The sequence below is a fragment of the Struthio camelus genome, chromosome 14 (assembly GCF_040807025.1).
Source record: "Struthio camelus isolate bStrCam1 chromosome 14, bStrCam1.hap1, whole genome shotgun sequence".
Taxonomy (NCBI): Eukaryota; Metazoa; Chordata; class Aves; order Struthioniformes; family Struthionidae; genus Struthio; species Struthio camelus.
This window is the reverse complement of record NC_090955.1, coordinates 22,884,346-22,908,283: the sequence shown is the minus strand read 5'-3', so window position 1 is coordinate 22,908,283 and position 23,938 is coordinate 22,884,346. Positions and strand designations below refer to the sequence as shown.

The following is a 23,938-nucleotide window of genomic DNA, read 5'->3' as shown; positions in this document are numbered from 1 at the left end:
GCGTCGCACCTCGAGGCAGGCGGGAAGGAGGCGCAGAGAGGCGCGGGGGGACCCCAGAGCCGCCTCTCGGGGACAGCAAAGCGGGGGCTTCGCAAGCAGCCCTGTTGGGGTTGGCCGTGAGGGGGCTCGCCTGGTCTCTCCCCGCCTTGGGCTGCTACGGGGAAATGAAAGTCACTGCTGGCAAAAACGGCAGCTGCCCGCAGGGCCCGGAGCGAGTCAAGAGCCAGAAAGGACGAAGCCCTTCTGAAGGGCCAAGCGCCCTCTCCGCGCGGCTGGTGCCAGGGCTGTCGGGGACTTGCTGGCTGTCCTTCCCCTGCGCCCAGGCCCCAGCGCGGGGGACGGGGCCGCCTCGCCCCGCCGCTTTCCATAACGGCCCCCGGGGCCCGACGGCCTCCCGCAGCAGAACTTGCCGCGCTGCCACGCCCGCGCCTCAAGCGGCTCCGAGCAGACAGGGCCCGCGGTGGGGGCGGCCGGCAGCCCCTCTCCGCCTGCCTCCAGGGGTCCTCGGCCCCGGGGCGGGGGGGGGGGGGGCGGCGGCCAAGCCCGCGCTGGGGGACGCGAGCGCCCTCCCGGCGCAGGGCGGCGCGGTTCCGCCAGGGGGCGGCGCGGGGCGAGGCGGGGGCGGGGCGAGGCGGGGGGGCGGGGCCGAGCGGGCCCCGGAAGCGGGCGGCGGCGGCTGCGCAGCCGTTTCCTGCCCGAGGGGGCGCGGAGCGCGGAGCCGAGCGGAGCGGAGCGCGGCCGAGCGGCGCCATGACTCACCAGACCGGCATCCACGGTGAGCGGCGGCGGCGGCGGTGCCCGGAGCCCGTGGCCGCAGCCCCGGCCCTGAAGCCCCGGCGAAGCTTCCCGAGGGGGCGCGGGGGGGGGCTGAGCCCTGGGTGGCGCTGCCGGCGGGGGCTTCTCTGCGTCCGGCCGACGCGGCGGCGGCTGCTCCCCCCTGCCCGGCCGGCCCCTTCCGCCGGTGCCCCGGAGCCGCCCCGGGCCCCGCTGCCCTCCCGGCCCGCAGCCCGGCCGGCGCCGCGGGGGGCTCGGGCGGGGCCGCGGCCCCTGCGGCGCGGTCCCCCCCCGAGAGCCGGCAAAGCCGCGCTTCGCACGGAGCGGGCCGCTGCGGAGAGAAGAGAGGGGGTGATGGGGAACGGACCCGAAGGAAAACAGCGTTTCCCTTCTGCCCCCCGCCCGGCGGCTTAACTGACAGTATTAATTAGGACCCTAGCTGCTGCATAATTGATGTAAGCCGATCAATACGCGAGCAGAGATGTGGGAGACGCAGCCCGCGAAGCCGCGGTCTGCCCAGACAGCGCTGTGCCGGGTCGGGGGTCGATGGCTTCGGTGCCCCTGTTCCCAGGGGAAGCTCTGGGCAGCGTTGGTGTCCCCGCTTGCTCGCTGCCTCGCGTTCAACGCCTTTGGGCAAGCGATTTGCGTTTGTGGCCGCTGTTTCCTCGCGGTGTGACCCTTCCCTTCCGGATCACGTCCCTGTCACTTGAGGACACAGCTAAGAGCATCCTTGCTGCCCAGGTGCTCTTGAGCAGCGGTTAGTGATGGTGCTTGGATGGGTTTCTGCTGCTTTGCCTGAGAGGGTGAATAGATAAGGGGCGTTGTGGTAGCTGATAACATTTGGACTCATAGTCGTTGCCTCCAGTTTAAGCCCTAGGCTGAGATGCTGAAGTTCAGGATCTAGTTGAATCGGGTCCCCTCTATTGTAATAAAAAAAAAAACAAACCAATGGGATGAAGCCGAACCACAGCACCCGCTGACCTTCTCTGTGCCCCAGCCCCGCTGTGGAGAGCTCTTCCGTGGGGTCTGTTGCAGAACAAGCGGATCTCTGTGGCTATCCCCTCCCGCGCCGCTCTATTACGACTGTCTTCCCTGGCGGGGGATGCGAACGCCCTGTTGCTTGAAATGCAGCCAGAAGAGATCCACTCACTTTGCAAAGCTGATGAGCTGCTATCGGAGAGCACCGACCTTCAGCAACCTTGGAGTGAATTGCAGTAAGTGCTGAGCGAGGAGGCAGCAAGCTGACTGCGTCTCGTTCTTGTGAGGGGTCGTCAGTCCTGTGTGGATGTAGCCTTTGCCACGCTGTGTTGTGAAGTGTGGCAGAAATAGGCAGGGTTAGGTCAAGTTAGACCAAGAGGTTTTACAGGCTGGGGGCAGACCTGCTGGAAAGTAGCTCTGTGGAGAAGGACCTGGGAGTCCTGGGGACAACAAGTTGACCATGAGCCATCGATGTGCCTTTGTGGCCAAGAAGGCCAATGGTATCCTGGCGTGCATTAGGAAGCGTGTTGCCAGCAGGTGGAGGGAGGTGATCCTGCCCCTCTGCTCGGCCCTAGTGGGGCCTCACCTGGAGTACTGTGTCCAGTTCTGGGCTCCCCAGTACAAGAGGGACATAGGACTACTGGACGGAGTCCGTTGAAGGGCTTCTAAGATGATGAGGGGACTGGAGCATCTCTCATATGAGCAAAGGCTGAGAGAGCTGGGACTGTTCAGCCTGGAGAAGACTGAGGGGGAGATCAGATGAATATGTGTAAGTATCTGAAGGAAGGATGTCAAGAGGATGGGGCCAGACTCTTCTCCGTGGTGCCCAGGGATAGGGCATGAGGAAAAACTTCTTGACTGTGAGCGTGACAGAGCACTGGAGCAGGTTGCCTAGAGAGATTGTGGAGTTTCCTTCCCTGGAGATATTCAGAAGCTGCCTGGACAGGATCCTGGGCAGCGTGCCCTAGGTGACCCCACTTGAGCGGGGGGTTGGACTAGATGATCTCCAGAGGTCCCTGCCAACCTCAACTGTTCCGAGATTCTGTAAAGTCTGTCAGGCCAGCTCTTTCCTCCCAGCTGTTGGACAACCTACATTTGATGTCCCCTCTCTTGTCCTGTCTGGTGTTTCTTACATGGAATCGGCTGGAAAGTTGCTTGGAGAGCTTGTCCGTGTGTTAAGCGGTTATGAAAGAGTAACTTGTATCAAATTGTCTCGCTCTCGCAGCATCTCTGACATCTTTCTAGGCGTGCAGGTTTCCGATGCAATTTCACTTATCTCTGCTAACTGAACTGACATACTATTCTGGGATAAGCGTCAGCATAAACAAATGGTGGAGATGCAGGCCACGATCCAGAGCTTTCTGCAGATCTCTCCATTCTGCAGCCCTTTCATGCATGGTAAGATCTTTGTGGCTTTTCTCTCTGCTTTAGACAAAAAAGGCCAAAAGACCATTTTGACCCACTCCTTGATGTCTGTGCCAGAGCGTGACATGGGTGGCTCAGTTCGCTGAATCTGTTTATCGATTTTGTGCTGTGGGTGATCTCTTGCAGGAAGCCGTAGTTTCCTTTCTAAACGTAAATCTGCTTATTGAATGCCTGTGACGCAGTGCTTTAAGGGAAACACCTGACTGGTTTGGGTGTCTTTTTGGTCTCCTCTGCCATGTAGGCTTTCCCTCCCTGGCACTGCAGTCATAGTAATTCCTCCACTTTGTGGAGAGCTGATTCGACATCACATGAGAAGCAACAGTCCCACTGCTACTTTCTCTTCCTGTGCTAAAATCCTGAGGGAGTCATTTGCCACGTAGGAGGAATTTTCCAGGTTATTTTTTGTTTTAAATGTTTGCCTCCCTTTTGCCTGATGGCGTCTGCTTGTAGGACGCCTGTGATACTACATATCAGCTGGTTGAGGAGAGGGGCTGTTGGCAGGCAAGCAAGAGATTTTGGTCAATGCTAAATCAATTTGGGAACAGGGTTAACAGCAAAGGCTGTAGGAGCCCTGGTGTAGCTTTCCAGTGTGACGCTAGTGAGTCACCGCTCTCCCGTCTGCTGAATCACAGAACGGCTGAGGTTGGAAGGGACCTCTGGAGATCATCCAGTCCAAAGCCTGAGTAGTGCTGAGCTGCCCTGTTGAAACATGGACAGACATGGGCTTGTTAATAACTGTCCCCACCACAGCGGGACAGTTGGGCTTGGGCCTCGACAAGGGGCCTGCCAAAAGTTAGCAGAGCAGAGAGCTTGTTGTGACACCAGAGTTGTTTCCAAGAAGCAGGTAGAGCTGTGCAAAGTCTCTGCTGGCTAACCAATGCCCACTGGGCAAGATCTTGACTGTAGTAAGAGGTCTAGTCACAATGTGCCGGAGGTCTCCCTGTCCCCCTGGAAAGCGGGGGATGGCTGGAAGTGAGTGAGAGGCTATGGAAGGAGGAGGCAGCCTTTCTGTCTGGAGAAATGGGCCCTTGGCCTTCCTTTCTGCTTCCCCACTGGAAGAGGAGCAGGGAGGACCAACCGTCTTCTCCTCTGGGTGGAAGGGGGTCTCTGGGGCCTGTCCCTCAGGTTCTGCAGAAGGCGTGTGTGGTGGTGGGCTTCCTCCCGCTGCCCTGAGCGCGGCCAGGTTTGGGGCAGGGGTGGGAGCTGCGTTTCCTTGCCCCGCGGTCCAGGCTGCCTTTTCTCCCCTTGCCCTGCTGGGTGCTTTTCCATGGGCTTTTCCCAGTGACCGTTTGCTTTGTGGGGTGGCAGCGACTGCTTGGCTTGTTTATTGCATGCCCAACGCTACAGCGTTGGGGCCGCGAGCTGTGACCGTGGGTGCTGCTGGCCACGTGGCACCCAATGAATAGGTTGGGCTTCGTTAGCGAGCCTTGTCCAAAGTGAATTTTCAGCAGTGGCTCAGGAGGAAGTGAGAATTTGCTATCAGCTGACAGTTTGAAGGGGAGGGACCTATCTGAGTGGTTTGGAAGCTCGAGTGACCTCCTTTTCCTTTTCCTTTTGCAGGCAGCCACAAGAGGCGGGGGTGCTGTCAGGCATAGGGATCTGCCCTTTTAACCTGCCTTATTGCTCCCGGAGGAGCAAGAACCATCACGTTTCTGCATTTGTCAGCTTTTGGGGAAGAGAAGATGCCTAACAGGGCGGGGAAGGGAAGGCAATAGTGATGCTTGTTCAGGACGTGTGGGAACTTGGGGATAAGTAGGTGAAAGCTTGAGGCGTTTGTCAGGGCTGAACGGTAAGTCAGCTTTTAACCTGGAGGCAAGAGACTAATTTTTTTTAGGTATCAGTGGCAGCTTACCCAAAGATGCTGGCGAGAAAACTGGGCAGCCGAGGGTGGCTATCGGGCAGGGTGGAGAAATGTGATGAAGCTGTTTATCAAGGGTTGATTATGGGTTCGTTATGGCTGGAAATTTGCTTTTTAACTGCAACTGGGAGGATTTGCCAGATGGTGTTTTACCGCCCGTTATTCTGCCCTGAACTGTGTTAATGGCGACGGTGCTCTCTCCCCTGGTTTGAATCCAGGGTTAGCCACGGTGTCTTAGTAAAGAGATCCTGATTGTGTAGACTGGAGGCAAAGTTTTGACGTTGGTGGGAAATTATCCGCTCGCTTTGGATGAGGTTTTCAGTTCCTTCTAGGCGTTCTTTCCAATCTCTGAGTGGAACAAAAATAGGTTCTTAGAAGAGATATTTTTGATCTAGAAAGTAAAGAAATCTGTATTTTTCTAAGGGGAACTGCTAATGCATGGGTTTCTTCAATCAAAAAAAAAAAAAAAAGAGGTTGGTGACTGTTCTTCCACAAAGAGTTTTACTGGAGTTGTAGGAGTTAGTTCTGGGGGAGGGACAGGTTGTGGCAGAAAGTGAGGATGGAGGAACGCAGGAAGAACCTTTGCTGTGGCCACGTGCAGTGCCTTGGTCGTTCCTATCCGGTGGCTGACCCTCTCCTGAAAAAGAGAATAAAGAAGAGAATATAGTGAGGGGAAAAAGGAGAAAAGATATTGCGAAATTACACAACAGACAGGGAGCTTGGGGGATATCTCCCATCCTGTTAGTGACTGCTTTGTTTTCCCAACGCACTGAGCTCGTGGTCGGCTCGGAGAGTTCAGCCTTCCTTGGCCATCCGCTGCCATCCTGCCCAAGGAAGAAAAGGCTCTGGTATGGGACCTCTCTGCAGCTCTGCTCCCCTTGCTGGCAGTCCTGCAAACGAGGCCAAGAAAGCCCACTTTGGGCAGGATGGGTCATGCCCACGCACACCTATGGCTGGGCTTGTCCCTGCACTGGGTGGCAGGAGTGCATTAGAGGGCACATCAGCTGTCGAGCTGACTAGAGACAGGTTTGTCTTTAAATCTAAACAGACCCCAAAATAACACGCCTGGCTAGCTTTTGACTTTGGCTGCTGCCATGGGGAGAGGGGTCTTCTGGGGATGCCACCTGGCGCTAGCCCCAGCGCGTACTTCGGTTTGCCTGTCCCGAACTGGCTGCATCGCTCACGGGACGTTTCTGGGGTAAGAGGGGGTCTGCTCATAGTGCAAAGGTCGCCTTCAAAAGCAGCAGGCTTTCTGGCTCTTAAAATAGAAGAAAGCTCCGAGACCTTGTCCTGCAGAGCGTTTGAAGAGTGGCTCCTCTGTGAGCTGCCGCGAAAGCGCTGCTTGCTATCCTGCTGGCTGGCAGCGTGGACAGGGAAGTGACGGGGTTAGGGAGAGACTGTTGCTGTGACCGCATGGGGCAGGCGTTGCCAAATGGCTGAAGCGATGAGGAACTCTCCCCTCTGGCTGCTCACATGGCTCCTCTCTCCTTCCGCTGCGCTGGGAGGCAGGGCTGGGCGCTGAACGTGCGTGGCTGCCCCAATTCAGTGGCAGCTTCAAGGCTGCAGATGCAGGAGGTAACTCGCTAACCTGTGGTTTACAGGCAGGTCCCTCACGTTGTGGCTTCAGCGTACAAAGAGGAGGGTTGGCCAGTCCTTACTGGCAGGGTCCTTGGCACGAGCGTAGTGCCAGTTTGGGTTGGAAAGGAAAATGATTGGGGCGATGGGTTCAGCTAGGTGGTTCCTGTTCTTTTGTACAGTCAGCTTTGACATTATGTTGTTCTTTCCCAGCACCAAAAACTGGATCTGAGCTTAGACCTTGCAGCGGAGGTTCATGCCTGAGGAGTGCATAGGAGCTGTAGGTCCGCTCCAAGGGTGGCAGCAGATCCGTGCACGTGCACAGGGAGGAGTCGTGAAGGGCAGAGTAAAGGTGGTCTCCACTGAGGTATGATCAGTGCAACTTGCCCGGTTTCTGCCAGTCACCGCTGCTGGGCAACTGACTTGGACGCAGAGCACAAAGCACGTCTCTGAGCAGAGGTGGTGGAGCTCATTGGGGTCATCTCTGCTGCGCTCATCGGGGGCCATGGGATGGCGAGGCTGTCGCTTTTCTGTGCATCCCAGACCTGGGAATGCTGTGTCCTTTGTATGTCGCATAGCCCAAGAGTTATGTACGTCTCTTAGAAGAGCGCATGCTAAAAATGAGGCAAGTGCCCTCGTGGCTCAGAAAGTGGAAAGAGAGAGAGGCTTTAACCGCTGCAGAAGTTACGCTTGAGCCACAATTTTGTGGATGCATAAATAATTGAAGCCCCTTGAAGTTAAGCACTTAAAGTTGCTGGAGTAGAGGAAACCCCTCGGAAATTGTGTATTGAGAGCCTTTAAATGAAATGAGATCCCTGCCAGGATCTATCCCTCGGTTCTGGGCCCCGACACCTGATCCAGCGTGCCCAGTCACGGCTTTGCGCTTGGGAGACTAGGGAGAGGAGCAGCAACCAGTGTGACGGTTTTGCAGGGGCTGAGTTCAGACGGTGCTGCGTGGAGTGCTTTGCTCTCGCAGGCTACGTCCTCGTGGGGCCGAATCCCCTGGCGAGCGCTTTCTGGAGGGTGTAGCGAGCGCTGCGTCTCCCAGCCTGGGGAAGGGCTGGGCTAATTCTGATCAGGAGCTGGGAGATGCCGAAGCAGAGAAAGGGAGAGTTCTCAAGCATACATGTGGAAAACGAGGTGCTGCAAAGCAAATTGCTCGCAGTAGACAAGTGGCTGAAAATCTCCAGGCAGGATTTGTAATCTGGGCCAGGAGTCATCTGCATTAAACCCTTATGGGGAATAGAGCCCAGCCTCATGGAAAATTGGAAAAAGCTCTGGTGGTGTCTTCTCTTGCTCAGATGGGGTTTTTCCTTTCTTTCTATTTTTTTCTGATCTCTGAGCTTTTTCTCCGAGACGAATTTTCCTGCAAGGACAATTTATTCTTATTTTTCTTATGATGAGAAGAAAAATCCCCCTAGTGTCTTAAATTGGCCAAAGCTATCTGTATAAAAGCACTCTGTAACGGGCGGGTTGAGCAGGTGATATGTGATGGGGTTGCATTGGGACAGACTGAAAAGGAGAGTTTTTAGCGGCAGCAGCAGTCCCTCTTTTGCGGGGCTTGGCTTGCCCCAGCACAGGCTGAAGCTGGGCAGAACAGTTTGTGTAGGGAAGGGGCACCCTTTGCGGTGGTAGCCTGGTTTATCCTTCAGCATTTCCTTGACTGCCCTGTGGCCAGGCTCCCTTGAGTGAAGTGGTGGGTTTGATCTAGACTAGTCAGCCAAAGCCATTAGATCTTATTCCCGCTTTGCACAGGGAGCCCAAATGGAGCCGAACCACCTAAACTACTTGAATGTTGGCAGTCCCCCAACACCTTTCCAAAGGTCCTTGATCTTACTCAGGATGGGCAAGTTCTGCCTGGGTTTCTAGCCGCACGAAGGGTCAGCGAGAAGTCCCGGCCAGCCACAGCACTGCACGCACTGGGTATGGGGTGGCGTGCCCAGCAAGGCCCTTCTGTCTGTACCGGAGGGGTCCGGGGACCAGAGAAGCCGCGAGGTGAAAACCTACTCGTTTAGGCTCGGTGTCAGCAGGGAAGGAAGGAGGCTGTGATGTAGTGTAGATGGCACTTCTTCTAGAGAAAAGAGAGGATGAAACTGGGGATCTGGGTGAAAAGTGGGAGACAACGTGAAGAGGAACGAAAACCATGTGGGCAGTTCTGGCTGAGTGTCCACGCTCTGTTCTTGTGTTATTTCATGACTTATCCATCCGCAGCGGGCGTAGTGCTGAGCCATCGGGAGCTCTGGAGGGAGATGAAAAGAAGGCTTTTCTTCTGGTGCAGGATTAACGCACCGGTTTTCGAGCACAAATCGCTATGCAGATTGCGTGCAAGCCTGGGGCGTTCTGGCGAGGTGACAGCCTGCTCTGCAGCCTCGCAGAGCCCCGGTGGTTCCCCACGTGGGCGCACAGGCAAGCCGGGGTGCCGGGTCCTGGTCGGGAGGTGTGTCGGGAGGACATCTGCTGCGTTGCTAGTGCCTTTCTGCCCGTCCCTCCAGGGTCTGCTTCCTGGGCACGGAGCACACGCTGCGCCCCCGAGCAGAGGGGCTGCGACCGTGAAAGGAAAGCAGCCGCTTCAACTTGAACATCGCGTCCGGAGAATGAAAGATTGATGGCCAGGGGCTCAGGTTGCCTGTCAGGAGGCCGAGGTGACTCAACGTATGCAGAAAGGCATCTGTTTCAGGGAGCATGTATTATTGATCCAGGAGCACCGAGCTGTCATCGGGCCACAGGGTGATTGGGAAGGTTCGGCCAAACGGCAGCCTGCTCCTTTTCCTCCGCGGGCGGGCGGGCGCTCGAGGGGGCCGCGCGCGCGTGGGTCTGGTTTGCTTCCTTGGGTGTTTGTGCTTCGTCAGCCAGACGGGCGCCTGTTACACCATCACGCCTTCGGGGAGAGCCTGGGCGGTTGCCATGGCTACGCTGTCATCGATGCACTGCAGTGGCTCGTCCCCTGAGGTTCATGGCTCGTCCCCTGAGGTTCGGTTGATGGAGCGGGTGCCTTAGGAGAGAGGGCTTGCAAAGCAGAGCTGCTGAACGGCTGCTGCGGCGGCGCAGAGGTGTGCTGTGGCGGGCCTCGTGCGGCCTGGCTGCTCTTCAATACGCTAACTGGGGTCGTAAACGCTGGGAAGGCTTGTCTTGGGGACAGCTCTTCTGCTGGAGTGGTGGCCGGTTTGCTGCTCAAGCTCACAGGGCTTTCGGGCAGCGTGAGGCTTAAAGCCCAGCATTCAAGTCTCCTTGGGATAGGCCCGTATTGAAGGCAAAGCGAGGCAAATAGCTGTGTCTCCGGGTGGGGGAGAGGGTGACTGCGTTCTTGCTCCAAAAAATGTTTGCTGAATAGGTGGTTCCCCCGAAACCGTTTGGGAGCCCCGCTGATCTCCAGGGAGTGGGTCATTATGCTCTGTCTCGCCTCACTTTCAGCTGGTCGGTGTTGGTCGAGAAGGGATGCGTTGTCCTCGCCCCAAGAGCCCCTGTTCTGATACAGCAGCTTGCCTGCACAAACAGGGCCACCCGAAGGGTGACCGTCCGTTCTCCCAACCCTTGTCCTCCCCGCTGCGCCGACAGCTGCCCGGCCTGAATGCTCGGGTCTGCTGGGCTCCTAGGAAGTAGGCTTCTCCTCTCCTCTGTGCAGCGTTCCCCTGGGCGCGTGGGGCTCAAGAAGCTCTGCTGATGTCAGTCCTGTGGGGCCGTGGTCCTGATTGCTGGTTCTGCTGAGCCCTCCTCTTCTTCCCTGCATCCCAAATGGGTAGCATGTACTGGTGAGTTGAAAGACCCTGTGTTGTGTGGTGTAAGGGGACTTGGGACATGGGCCCTATAATGTGGACAACTCATCTATGGTCTACAAACCACAGTATGGGTGGGAGAGGGAGGTGTTAAATAGCTCAGGCTGGCTGGAGGAGCTTTCTGAGCTAAGCATCAGGATGATGCGATTTTATAGCACCAGTGTGTTAAACAATGTGGGAGGGATGCGTGAGAAGGCTTGGGTGTTTGCCTGTGCCATGCTGAGTGTCTGCATAGCTTTCCGTGCTCCAACGTGGGGCAGGCGTTGAGCAGCTTTAGCGGGCTGTAGGCTTTTGGGCTGGACCAAGAAATTGTCTGGAGGGCTCTTAAGGAATAACCTTTTGCAGCTCCTGTAGGAAACAAGTTCACTGGAGATGTCTGTGCGCTCCCAGCACTGCTGCGAGTTTTGATTGGTGTTGCTCTGACCCCAAACTTGCTAACTTGCTTTTCCGTGAAATCCTCTGTGGCCAAATGCTGAGGCTACTCTGGCCCAGCAGGGGAGCCTCTTCAGAGGCCAACAGGCTCATGGCTACAGATCCTGAATTCCTTTCAAACACACTCACCTTAAATTGGAAGCAACCCTCTACACGGCCAGCTACTTTTGTTCTCTAATTCAAGTCGCCCTTCCTAGAGATGCCTGCCACCGGGTCCTGAGTCAATGGTAGCTTCTTGAGGCGGCTGTGATCCCACACTGCCTCTAGCATCCAGTCTAGTCCCAGCTCCGAGGTGTGAGCAGGGTGGGAGAGGACAGGTCTGGCTTCTGACACAGGAGCCCTACTCTGAACGGCTGTCTGTGCAGAGGGCACGGCAGGGCTGAGTCGTGGAAAGGATGGCCAGAAGGTTTCTCAAGATGCCACCTAGCTCAGCCCATCTGAAAGCTGCAGTGTCTCTGGCAGGTATCTGGAGGCCTTTCTGGGCAGGTTGGGCAGGGATGGAGGCACCCTGTCCTCCAGTCCTTTCTGGGGTTTGGTCATCTTATTGCTGGAAAACTTCCCAAATGCCTAGGCAGGACCATGCTTGCTGCTGTTTAATGCCTGTCATTTCTGGCTGAAGAACTGATGAAAGTGCTTCACCGTTTTCCCCCTCGTTCTTCTCCCCTTTGGGCTGAGCAACCCCAGCTCCTTCAATCGCTCCTTGCGTGCTGTGTTTTCTAGTATAGTCGCCCCACTAGACGCTCTGCAGCTGGCCTGTACCTTTCTCCTAGCACAATGCTGAGCCTGGAAGTGGTACTCTAACTGAAGCCTTGTCAGCACCAAGTAACATGGCTGTGATTGAGGGCCATGCCCTTGTTTATGCCTTCAGGAATGACTTTGCCTTTTTTTTTTTTTTTTTTTTTGGCAACAGCATGATGTTTTTAACCCGTATTTAGCTTGTGACCCAGTGTAACCCCCTCTTCCCCAGAATTGTTGGAGCGGCTGTTCCCTACCCTGTGTCAGTGTAGCTGGCTATTCTCGTCCTAGTACAGTACTTTGCTCTTCTTCCTATTGAGTTTCACCCTATTTCTTTTTTTCCAGCCTGTTTCTCCAATCTGCTGAGAGAATGATGAACTCTCCTCCTTGTCCTCCAGTGCACATTTGCATCTCTTCTAGCTTCCGAGTTACAACTGCAGAAAGCACACTATTGCAATTGTCAGAGCTGTTCATGAAAATGTGGACTAGGACTGGACCCACAACTGGCCCCGGGAGATCTTGCTTGATCCAACCTTTAGTAACTTCCGGAGTGAGTTATTCACACAGTTTTGTGCCTTATGCTGTAGGGATTCACAAGACCATGTTTCCTAAACTGGCTTATGAACTTGAAACACTTAAAAACCTGAGCGGAGCTGGGATCCATGAACTGCAGTGCTTCTGCACGGCCTGCAGGCCTGTTCCTCTGTTGGAAGGAGTTAGATTGATCTGAAGCAATTTGTTCTCGATAGATCCCTGCTGGCTGTAGCCCAGCTTGTGTTTATGTTTTGGGATTGTTTGATTTGTTCCAGGATTTTCCAGGAACTGATGTTAAGCTGCTGAGTTTCTGATTACCCCCTTCCCTCCCACCCACAAAGGCAGGTGATACACATGTCCCCTTCCAGTTTTCTGCTCTGTCACTCGTCCTACCCCAGTTGTCACGTGGGAGCTGCTACCGGTTCTGAGTCTCTATCAAGCAGCACTGTAAGTACGCTCTGTGACGCTTATGAAGTCGGGCCAGTCTGAAAGCATCTCACTTGTCTAAGCACTCTCTAAACCACTCTTTGGTGTGGTCGTGCCCTTTTTCCAGGGATCTCAGTTGTGCTAACTGCCCGCATGCTGTTGGCTTGCTGTAGTGCAGTGCGGGGAGAGCTGCCTGCCAGCAGCGTTTGCCCACGCTCTCCTTGGGCCCTCGCGCAGCTGGAACAGAAATGTTGCTGTGCGGATCGATGTCGGTCATGGTTAGTCCTGCACATCAGCCCTCCTGGTGCTTTGCCTAGCTTCCCCTTACTGCTCCTCTGTGTTCCTCCTTTCTCACCTCACCTAGTTTTCAAATGCAAAACAGAAGCCTCAGAAAAAGAAGCCAACAAAGCTTGTGGTTTGCCCTGGCTGGCCTCTTACTGTCCCCAAATGGTCATCTTGTAGAGACGTGCATACAAACTGTGGTTGTGGTTTCTCTGAGGAGCTGTCAGCTCTAATGGACTTCTGTGCTGGTTTGCATCAAACTGATGGGAGCTGGGTTTGATTTGACCAAAAAATTCATCACCACTGTGTCCCAAGAACTTGTTGGACGGCTGTGACCTGCTGGAGTTAGTTTCCCACCTGTGCAGTGCGCGGGGCTCTGGATGAGCTGGTTGCTGTCAGAAAGCCTCGCTCTGTTTGTCCGGGGTCAGCAGCCAGGGGTGGTCCACACTGGATTAACACACAGCTTCTTCTGCCCTTTAGCTGGTACCTGGAGCCTTTCATACCATCTCTATTGCTCTGCACCTCCGGGCCGTGGTACCGCTCACCTACATCTCCAGGGTAACATGTCCTCCTTTCCCCCTGCTGGCAACAGCAGGCTGTTGCCTTTTATATTAATATTTCAGGCATGCAAGCCATCTCATCACGGCTGCTCTGCCAATTCAGTCGTAATCATGCTGTAATGTAACAGTTGCTGAGCTCGTGCTGAAAACCTTCATAGCTAGCTCATCCCTCTTCCTCTTCGCTGGGTCGTGATTCTGGGTTGCAACAGACAGAAGGGAATTTCAAAGACACCCAAGTGATTTGTAAAGTGAAAATAGCTGCTTTTTTTTTTTTTTTTAATTTCAATGAAAGGTACGGCCAAAAGTCTGCTTTGAGGTTTTCGAAAGCTCTCTGTTCCTCAGGAAAATGGTTCTCTCTCTCGCCCACGTTCTGCTCTTTCCCCGGTACGATGAGGGTCCTCTTGCAAGCGATTTGCGGTTTTCCATATCCTGTTAAATCCTTTGGAACAAACAGAGGTCCAAGTATGAGACCGGTGCTTGACGTGAACAAATGAATCATTCAAGCATCAGTTCAATGCTTTTGGCTAGTCCTAATGTTTTCAGGTGTGTGGAGGGGGGCAGTACGAGGCTGCATACCCTTGGCCTCTGGTAAGGACAGAGTTAGTCTGCCGAGTGATTCGCAGGTCTCTGTTAGCGCGGCAGAGCTTTAATCTTTCTTCTCAATAGTTGGTGCTATAGGACCGTCTGAGACAAATGCTGTTTTCCCTCTCCTGAGGTGGTGGTGGTGTAACAGGACTCATTGAGGGTTAAGGCTTATGAGGACCTTTTATTTCTTGTACTAGGCTTCCAGAGTGTATGTCTCTCTTCCTCTTCCATGGCTGTGGGAAACCTCATCAGTTGGCCATAGCTGCAGATGCTGCTGGAAGGAAACAGCCTATCTCAATGAGGAGAAGGGGCTAAAAATATCAGAGCAGCCTTGGGTGGTAACTGTGGGAGCAAGCCAAGCGCGGAGCTGGTGCTGGGAGAAGATAAAGGTCTGAGCAGGTGTACTGGAAACGGGGAGAGCCACGTGCCTGGATGCTGGTGGAGAAGAAAGGATGGTTTTCTAGTGGTGGGATTACCCTAGCAAAACTTCTGTCTGCCCTAAAATACCATTGAGGACTGCATGTTACTGTTCCCTCTGTCACTGATGTGCCTTAACTAGGTCTCTGCGTGCCCTTAACCTGCTGCTGGTGTGTCTGGTGTCCTGCTGGGATGTAATCTCTGGGTTTGTGTATGACTTCTGCTGTTTGTGGGATACCAGCCTGGGAGCTAGTTCTCTTTCCCTTTTTGCCTTCTCCTTCCACAGAAGAAATAAGCTTGAGGGGGAGGGGAAATATCAAGACCTCTGATCCAGTCTGTTTTCAAACTGGTAGACAGTCGCAGCTCCGACTTCTCATGTCGGGAAACAGTCTGCACTGCTGTTGGTCCACGGGAAGCAGTAGTTCCTTGTGGGGCTGCACAGGGCGGCCCGTTCCACCTCTTTGGCTGTGTCATTAGTGTTTCTGCGTGGACAAGGAGAAAAATACATGCCCGCTTCTTTCCTTCTCCTTCGGGGGCTGGGTGAGCTGCAGGCGTGTGGCGGGGCCCCTGACCAAGGTCTTCCTCGGTGGGACTAAGAGCACCAGCATGTGACAGAGTTGGTGGCTCTGGACTTAATAGTGTGTGCCGCTTCGGCTGGCAGCGGGTAACCTGGTGGCTTTCTGCCTCCGTCTCCGCTCTGCGTGCAGCGATGCTGGAGGCAGCTGCGTAGGCGCTCAGGGCTTGTGCCCAAGAACGCGTTTTCTTTGCAGCGGTCCCACAGCGATGCCCAGGTGTCCGGTGTCCGCGACGCCAGCGGGAGTGAAGTGGAACAGATACGGCCCCTGGTGGCAGGGGATTGCTCATCCTGAGCAGTGCTGAGTGACAGCCGGAGCATCTTTCCGCACCGCTCTCCGCTAGCTGAGTAGTGACAGCTTCCTGCGCAAAGCCGCGGGCTGCCGACATTAGAGCTTGTAGGCTTCTCTGCAGGTGCTTGGGGAGCAGCTTCTTTCCCGCAAAGGCCAGTTGCAAACTGCTCGGGAAGGGTGAACTGCAAAGGTTGTTGGTGAAGCGGCATGGCCCAGCGACGGGAAGGTGGGGGGGGGGCTGCTTGCGATGGTCTGAGCATCGATCCCGAGGTGGCCAGGTGGGCTGGCTGCTTGGGGGGAAGCAGGTAGCAAGGTCTTTGCAATGCTGGTGTCTACGGCATTTCTAAAAGTGCTAGAGCTGCCTGCAGCTTGAAAGTCGTGGGATGGGATGTTCCAGCTGGGGTGTCTTGGAGTAAGTGGTGTGCCCGGGTTCACTGCTTTGAAGTGGGTGCACGCAAAACAAGGCTAGGCAAAGCACGCATACCAGAGCAAAAGGGCCTGTCCTTGGTGCGGTTGGGTGGAAGGGGTAAGTGGGGACACTGACTGGAGAGAGGTGGGTTGCAAGTGGGAGCCTCGGCTCTCATGCGGTTGAAAAGAGTGAACGGCTCCTGGGTTTTTTTTTGAGAAAGCTGCCTTTGCCCTGGCCTGCAAGGCAGCAAAGCAAGGCTGGGTGCTCCTAGCCTGAGGCTGGCCCGTGATGGAGGCTGGTAATGAAAAAGCTGATGAGAAGCCCAGAAGTCAGTATTATTTGAACTTCAATGCGTTGCCTTTGCTAGCTTCGCAGGGCTAAACCAAGCACATTGGGAAAGGCAGCTCTGGGAGGAGGCCCCCTCCAGGGAACCTCCGGGCCCTGCTGGTCGGCGTTTCTCCCGCGGACCTCCATGCAGCTGGCAGCAGTTCCTTCCCCGGCCTTTCATCTCTGGGAAACGCTGAGTAATCTGTGCTCCCTGAGGAGCTTTGAACCCTGTTGACCCCAGCTCTCCGCGCAGTATCCTCGCGGGCCAGGGAATCCCCTTTAACCCGTTGGCTGTGGCCGGCATCCGGGGAGATAGTTTGGTGACGTGCCGAAACGGCTGCGGGTGGAAGCTGGGCTTGGAAGTGCTCCTTGTCCTAGGGCTCAGCCCCTCCGACCTGCATCTCTTTGGTGTTGTCTTCACCTCGGGGCCTGCCCATAGCGTTCCCCTGGTGGGATGGGGGATGCTGCCATGATGTTTCCTGGCCATGACACTTTCTGGCCAAATCCCAGCTCGAGCTTGGTTATTCACCCCCTGGCAGCCCTTCCGGCAAGGACAGCTTTCCAGGCCTGGCCTTGCAGATGCCACTTCCGACGGGTTCAGCAGCAGCCGGGTGCTTTGCTCGGTTCCCGCGGCTGCTGTAGCTGCAGAGATGCCAGGGAGCGAGCTGGCGTGATTAAAACTAGCAGGGCGGTCGCCGATCCTCGTGCCTGAGAATGTAACCTTCTCTGAGGCTATGCCCTGCTGCTGCAGATTTGCAAACAGGGGGGCTCCCAGAGCCCTCGCGGAGCCTGGGAGCACTTATCCCTTCCTTCCTGAGGGGCTCACATCCAAACTGGTGACTCCAGTTTGGATTGATCCTGGCCTCTGGCCGCCTGGGGAAGCAGGCGGCATCCCTGCTGTCTGTCGCGAGGCCTGGCCGTCAGAGCCCTCTGCCTGTCGTGACATAGTCCAGCCACCCTTCATGCAAACCTCGCTGCTCTGTAAAGTTAATAAACTTGTCACTTGAGCTCTACCCGCCTGCACCAGCCAAGCCATCATCTAAATTTGGGTGATTATGTTCACCCAGGCCAAGTATCAAGTTATCTGGATCACATGTGCTCCCAGCTGCTATTTAACTCTGAAGCCTCGGGGAGACGCAGCACTTCACTGCCACTGATGAAAGGCTGATGAAGCCAGCTGTTTGTTTTTTGTATAATTACTATTTTTATTATAACTATCTTTTGCACTAGTGATTTTTGTTTTTTTTTTTTTTCCAAGTTTTTGTCCTGCCAGGTTCCTTATCTCCACAGCCTGTGCCGCTCTCCCAGCGAAGAGCAGCGTAGCGCCTGGTTTGATTGCTAAATCTGACCACAATGTTTCTGGTTCTTTCAGCGACCACAGAATTAAGGGACTTCTTTGCCAAAGCCCGAAGTGGTTCAGTTCGGCTCATCAAAGTCATCATTGAGGATGGTAAGTCCTGTTTTTCAGTGCTTTGATTTATGCTGTATGTTTCTCTGTTTCATGTTTCCTCCTTTCCACTTTGCGGCTGTAGCCGAATGTGGCTTCGTGGAAGAGGGCTTGTGTTTCTGGAGGCCCCATGGAAAGTCCTGCTGGGGGTTTCTGGAACACAGCAGCCAGGACAGACGAGCGGGTGCAGAGCAGGGCGGGACATGGAGGAAGTGCTACAAGAGCAAAATCGGGGTTGTTTTCGATCCTTGCTGGGGGATGTGGTGCTGGTGAGCAGCTTTCAGCAGGCAGAGCCCTGAAGCCTCTGCTGGGGGACTCGGGCAGGCTGCCCATGCTGGGCAGTGACTTTGCCGTTGGAGCAGCTGTGCACGATGCTGGTGTCTGCAGTCATGAGCTGAGATAGGTGCTGGGCTCTGGGTGGCTTTTACTGCCTCTAAATTGAAGTGCACTGTTGCAGGGAGCCCGGCAATAGGCTGCCTTGGTGACAGGCACTATAGAAACACGTTTGGAGTGGGCGGCAGCCTCGCAAAGCAACAGGGGCGTTCAGAGATGGCAGCGCGCAGAGCGGCTTGTGCTCCTTTCAGAGAAGACGGGGGCAGAGCGCCCGAGCGTTCCCCGTTGAGGAGCTAAGCCGCAGGAGCGATGCACGACCTATTCCACAGCTGTCCCGTCCTCCCTGGAAGAGGGATCCCGGATTAGGCATATGCTCTGTCCTTCCCTGCGTGCAGGCAGAGATGGGCAGGAGGAAGCGCCTTGGCCCAGCACGTCTGCTGCCCAAAGCGTGGCTGAGCTCTCCACGCTTGGCTGTGCTCGCAGCTTCTCACCGGCTCTTTGAGGCAGCCATGGGCGATATGGCCATTAAACCCACCCAACTGCAGCACCCGGTTCTTTCTGCTGTCTTTGCACTGGGGGCTACGTGTAGCTCAATTTGCAGGCTGTGGGCTGGTGCAGGCCTGCTTGCGTTTGCCCTGTTGAAAGGTGACTTTGAGTCGCCTCTATATTTATCGAAGAAGCAAATGGAACGCAGCACTGATTTAGCGTCTCGACGAGGAACCCGCGTGGTGTAGATTTTTCCATAACCTCAGTCTCGTACAGTTGCATGAATAATTTGTTTCTCATGTGAATGCCGATGTTAGTGCCCTGCCAGGCTGCTGTCACTGCCCCCATCAGGTGGGGAGTCCAGGCACTGGTAAGTGAAAAGCGGTTTGCTCCAGCCGTGCTGGAGCTCAGCAGCCAAACTCCCTTCCTCTGGCGCTTCGGGAGCGCTGCCACTCTGGATCACGGGAGGGTGTTCAGCTTGGCACTGCCAGGGCTTGTGGATGTGTCTAAACCCCAGTGTGTTGCAGGGCAGAGATGATCCCTCTCCTCTGCTCTAGCACGAAGGAGGCCTGGTCTGGCAGACAGTCCTAGAATAAAGGCAAGGGTACCCTTGCACTGCAGCTCTGTGAACACAAAGGAGCAAACATTGACGGAGATGTGTAATCTGTGCTTCAGCCCCCGGCACTGAATGCAGCTGCAGGAGCTGGGGTGAAAGTTGTCTCAAAGGGCCCATTTTAACCTTCAGAGTGGTCTAGGATTTAAGCTGCATAAAGCCCCTTTTGGAAGAGCAACGTAGCCCTGAATTTGGAGGAGCTCTTTACAATGATTTTGCTCGTTTAGCTCCTTTTTCTTTTGAAAAGAGGGAGTCAGGCTTCTGTTAGGATAAATCATGAAGGCTCAGCCTATAACTGGGGTGCTAGGACTTGCACCACTGACTTTAGATAGCAGCTAGTGCTACAGCAAGAGAGACTCTTTACCATCAATGGAAACCATATTCCACCATCCCTGCTCGGGCTGAATGGGATATATTTATCTGTGCGATGTGTCATTGTCAGCAGCTGCTTTATAGACCAGCTGCATTTGGCAGTGTTTTGCGTGTCTGGGTCCAGCTCTCCCTGTCCCCAGCTACTGCTGCCTCCTTCTCCCCGTCCTGGACCGGCAACTGCCACCCTGGCTGCTCCCAGCCCTGCAGGATGTGTCCGAACACTCCCTGCGGGTCCTATCCAGAATTGTTTGGGTGTCTCTGCTCTCATCACGCAGAGGTGCGGAAATGCCAGGGCTGCGCTGCCCAGCGCTGGCTCCTGCGCCTCGAGCGGCGAGTGAGCGTCCCCGCTGAGCGGCTGCAGAGCCGGAGCCTCCCGGGGAGGCTGCCGCTGCCGCCTGTGCGACTCAAGGCAGTTCACCTAGTCCCGCCGTGCCACCGCTCTCCCCCTGTAGCAGGAGGAGAAGTGTCACGCGGGAATGAGCCCCCAGGCAGATGTCGCAGCTGGACAGACAGTCTGGAGCATGCTGACGCTGGAAGGGAGATACCCTGAGCCGGCCAGGAGGGCTTCCCAGCTGCCGTGCCTCTGGAGGGGATGGAGAAGCAGAGCCTCCAGCCCTGCCAAATGGGTTGTGGAGGGGACTTCTGCCCTAAGGGGTATCTGCCTTGGGGCAGGGCTGTGGGGGACAGGGTGCTTGGCCAGCGGGTCAGGAGGGAGCGCAGGCAGACTGGGGCAAGGAACAAGCGTGCTGCGCAAGCCGGAGCAGTGGCACTCGCCTAGAAACGCCTTGGGCTGTCTGTAACCTCCTTTGGAGGAAGCTTTTGCACAGGTTTACGGCCTGCGTACGGTCCCAAATTCTACCGCAGTGCATGTCAGAGCGGGCAGCTGTATGTGGAAGGAGAGGAATGCATGTTCTGGCAGATGCTCTGGGCATCCCCTGCGCGTCCCCAGGACAACAGCTGTGGCCAAGCAACGCTTCTAAAGCAGGCTCTTTACGCCGACGTTGCCCTCGAGGTCTGGCTGCGGACTGACGCTGCTGAGAGAAGCTGAAGTCTGGTGGAGACGACGCCTGGAGAACAGCTGTGCTGCGGTGTCCGTTGACCTGCCTGTCTCTTCCCCTGTCTGCTGCTTCCTGCCAGCCTCTGCTCCGGCGTGAGCCGGGGACAAGCGGCTTCCCAGCTGGGAGCTGCCACGCAAGGGAGCGAGCAGACCTGCAACGAGCTGCTGGTGCTCATTAAGTCGCCCGGCAAAGCTGGATGCTGCTCTGAGGCTCTGCACGGGCTCAAGCAAGCCCTTGTGGGCTGTTGTGCACCACAGATAACGCTGCAGAAGTCTCTTCCCTGCTGCTCTATAGGTACTGTGCTGCTTGGAGGGTTTCGTCTCGCTTGAACAACGAGAAGGTTCCCCATTCGGGGGAGATGGGGGGGTGAAGGGAGCAGGGAGCTGGCCTTCTCCTGCCTCAGTGTGCTCCCGAGTCCTGCACCGTCCCCCGGCACGCGGGAGGCCAGCGCTGCCTTTTACGGGCATTAGGAACAAGGGAGCTGGCACGCAGCTAAGCGTCGGGCACAGCTTGAGGGCCAGAAACCCTCCCAGCTGCCCTCGTGTTTCTCCGTGAGGGGCAGCGGGGCTGTTGGGGCAGAGAGGAAGTGTTTCCTTTCATGCAGGGTTATGCCTCCGGGCTTGGCAGAGCCCGAAGGCTCGAACGCAGCTTGGTTCTGCTGCCACCCGCTCCCCCATGGGTCTGCTCCGATCTTGAGCGTTTTCCAGCAGCAGAGCTCTGTGGAAATGAAGCACATCAATACTGGATGCGAGTTGCTTGTTTCTTCTGTTTTACTGATGCTCTTGCACGCAGAACCGTCCTTGCGTCTTCAGACTGCAGCAGAAATAGCTGGTGACAGTCTCCATCGCTAAAGACCATGGCTTGGTGAAGGGGGTCCCCTTTTCTGATGCTTGCTGGACTGAGGGAAACACCAGCCGTCCCAGGTCGTGCCTGGGAAGATGGTGCAATGCCTTTTGCTTTGCTCTCTGGACTCAGGAGGAAAACTTGCCCCGGGTGGAGGCTGGTAATTGAGTTGAACTGCAAAGAGGCTGGAGGAGGAAGCACGCTAAGAAGCAAGAAAAGCTAAGGAGCGATGCTGGAGCTGTCCCTAAGGAGGGCAAACCCCGGGGGGTGGCGGGTCCTTGGCTTTTGATCCATGTTGCTCCCTGTCTTCAAAGGGAGCAGAGGTGCTCTCTGCAAGCTGATGGTGCCTGCTCAGGCCTCCTGTCTGTGCCGGCTTTGAAGAGAGCCGATACAGTTCAGGAAACCCTGCTGTCTCTGAAAAGAGAAGTCTGATCTTTTTTGAGTTTGTTTCAAAATGACTTGTGTGTCTGCAGAATGTGAGTCTTGAGATCAGACATAGGTAATCCTTGAAGCAATTTGGCTCCTGCTTGCCGGACTTGTTGCAGGGCTGGTGTTGGTGCCTGGGCTGGCCCAGCATGGCATCTGGGGAGTGACAGAAGTAGGTCCTCCAGCCTAGGGAAAATGCAGGAGCTGCAGGTTGCTGGCAGCACTGCTGAAGTCTGGTGCGTTCAGGCACAGCCTTGGAGCCTGACTTGAAGGCAGCCTGGGAATTGTGACCTGGAGTAGTGGATCAGCACTGCTTTGGAGTAGGAATACGAGGGGGGTCACCTTGTGCATAGGATGTTGGCTCACTTAGCAAATGAGGACGCCTGCAAGCTGCTGGTGGGTTTGGCCAGGAGAAATTCACTGCGGTCTCTGTGTGAGCACAGGTCTTGGACCAAAGAGTATTTTTCCATGGCTGCTTCATGGTAGTGGAGGTAGTGGAGTCTCCTTCCCTGGAGATATTCAAAACCCGTCTGGATGTGATCCTGGGCAATATGCTCTAGAGGTCCCTGCTTGAGCAGGGAGGTTGGACTAGATGATCTCCAGAGGTCCCATCCAACCTAAACCATTCTGTGATTCTATGTGTTCTAGAAATACCTCGACTGTTTATAACTTTCTTCCTCTTTCTCCAAACGGGTAGTTCTGTTGAAGATAAAGTATTTTTGCGCTGTTCTTGTGCCGAAAGTGCAGGCTGGGGATGTCTGTGAACCATACACATATGGGTAGTACCTCTCTGGGGCAGAACTGGCAGAAGAGCTCTAAGCAAGCTGCTTGTTGTCTTGAAGCTTGAAGCCTGTTCTGTTTTTTGCAAGCGTTCCCCCTGCCCAGTGTGCGGGAAGACCCTCAGGTTTTATGGTGTCCTGCCATCAAGATGCAGGCTTATGTGTGCAACAAGCGCAAAAACCTCACTGCTCTCCTTTGGGCACCTAGAAATCTTCTGCTGTTCCTGTCCTCTTAGAGTTCCTTGCAAGAGGATTTAGAGTGGAGAAAGCTGGACCAAGCTCATGCTGGGGCAAGCTGTCGTGGTAGAAGTTAGCCCTGAGACAGGGAAGATAAGATACCTGTGGATTGTCCATTTGGAGCTGCTCTGATTTTTGATTTTTTTGGTTGGTTTTTTTTTGTGCGCTTTACCTGTAACAGCCCTTGCTGGTACTATGTGTCCTTCGTGAGCAAATGACTGCAGGTTTTAGCATGTGGTAGTAGATGCCATCGTAGGGCCGTGCTGAGGAGGGAAGGCTTCCTCTGCTCTCTGAAGTCTGATGGTACCAGAGGGCAGGAGTAATTTATCCCAAATGTGGAGTGACAGACGCTTTATTCCTCTGTTTGACTTGACTGAAAAATATTTTCTACCCTATGTTGCATGAAAGAGAAGCAGTTTGGTGATAAGGCCAGGCACAAAAATAGTTATCTGCCTATTCGATGCCCTGTCTGACCCCTCTGCTGAAAGTGTCCCTCGTCCGTCAGCGACGCTCTCTGTCTTGCAGCGAGGGCTGTGACCTCCACGTGTGCCCTGGAGGAGCCCTGAGCCTGCACGCCCCCTCTCTCGAGGGGCCCCTTTCCTAACGTCCACGTGCAAGAGGACATGTCGCGTTGGATACTTGCTCGGTTTTGGGACCGGACGCTGAAGTCGGAGGTGCCTCCCCGAGCCATCCGGCTCCCCTCCCGCTGCAGCTTCCCGGCCGTAGCGGTGTAAGGATCAGCCTGGCGTCTTCACCCTCCTGGGACTGGCATGGGGACGCGGCAGCTCTCGCAGTGGCCTTTGGAAAGGAGGTGGGTTGCAGCTGCTGAGCTGCAAGGGTTGGGAGAGAGCTGCTTAGCTGGAGAAGCAGCACCGAAGAGTCCCCCACAAACGGTGGTGCTGGGCTCGCGTGCTCGGCTTGGTCCACCGTTCATCGTGGCGGTCGCCTGGTGACTGCGGGCTGCTGGCTGTGGTTGGGTTGGGGCGTTTTGAATTGCTGCGAGGTCACATCCTGCCAGCAGCTATTCAGGGGGGTGTTTTCTAGCTGGAATATTATAAGAAACCCTAGATCAGTTTTCCTTTCCCTCGCTCTGTTCTCCTTAAACACCCAGTAATAACCCCTGGAGCGAGCGCAGGTTTGTCCCGGGCTCTGGGGCAGCAGGTCTGGGCCACCGCTGAGGGCCCTGGGAGACCCCTGCCTGAAACGTCTTGTCTTAGCCACCCTGGCAAGGGTTTCTCTGAATTTCTCCGCTCTCCGTTCCCCGATCGGCTTGCCGGAGGTTCGTGTTTCTTCTGAGCGCCCCCGTGCTCGTCTTGCAAGGGGGGTCAACATACGTCGGGAGTTGGTTTCTTCTAGGCTTCTCTGCAAGGGTCACGCGCCGCTGTTTC

General features: G+C 55.5%; 1 protein-coding gene across 2 annotated transcripts in view; it reads left to right on the top strand.

Moving 5' to 3' along the window:
* Window positions 1-646: 646 nt before the first annotated feature.
* Window positions 647-23,938, top strand: part of TWF2 (twinfilin actin binding protein 2) — a 41,894-nt gene continuing 18,602 nt past the window's right edge. Inside the window, exons 1-2 of one of the 2 annotated variants that reach the window (XM_068907619.1) lie at window positions 647-775; window positions 17,329-17,406. In XM_068907619.1, coding sequence (XP_068763720.1) covers window positions 751-775; window positions 17,329-17,406 — 103 coding nt within the window. In that variant the 5' untranslated portion in view covers window positions 647-750. Of the gene's footprint in view, window positions 776-1,776; window positions 1,989-17,328; window positions 17,407-23,938 lie in introns of those variants that run through there. The other variant, XM_009667536.2, reaches the window with a different exon arrangement.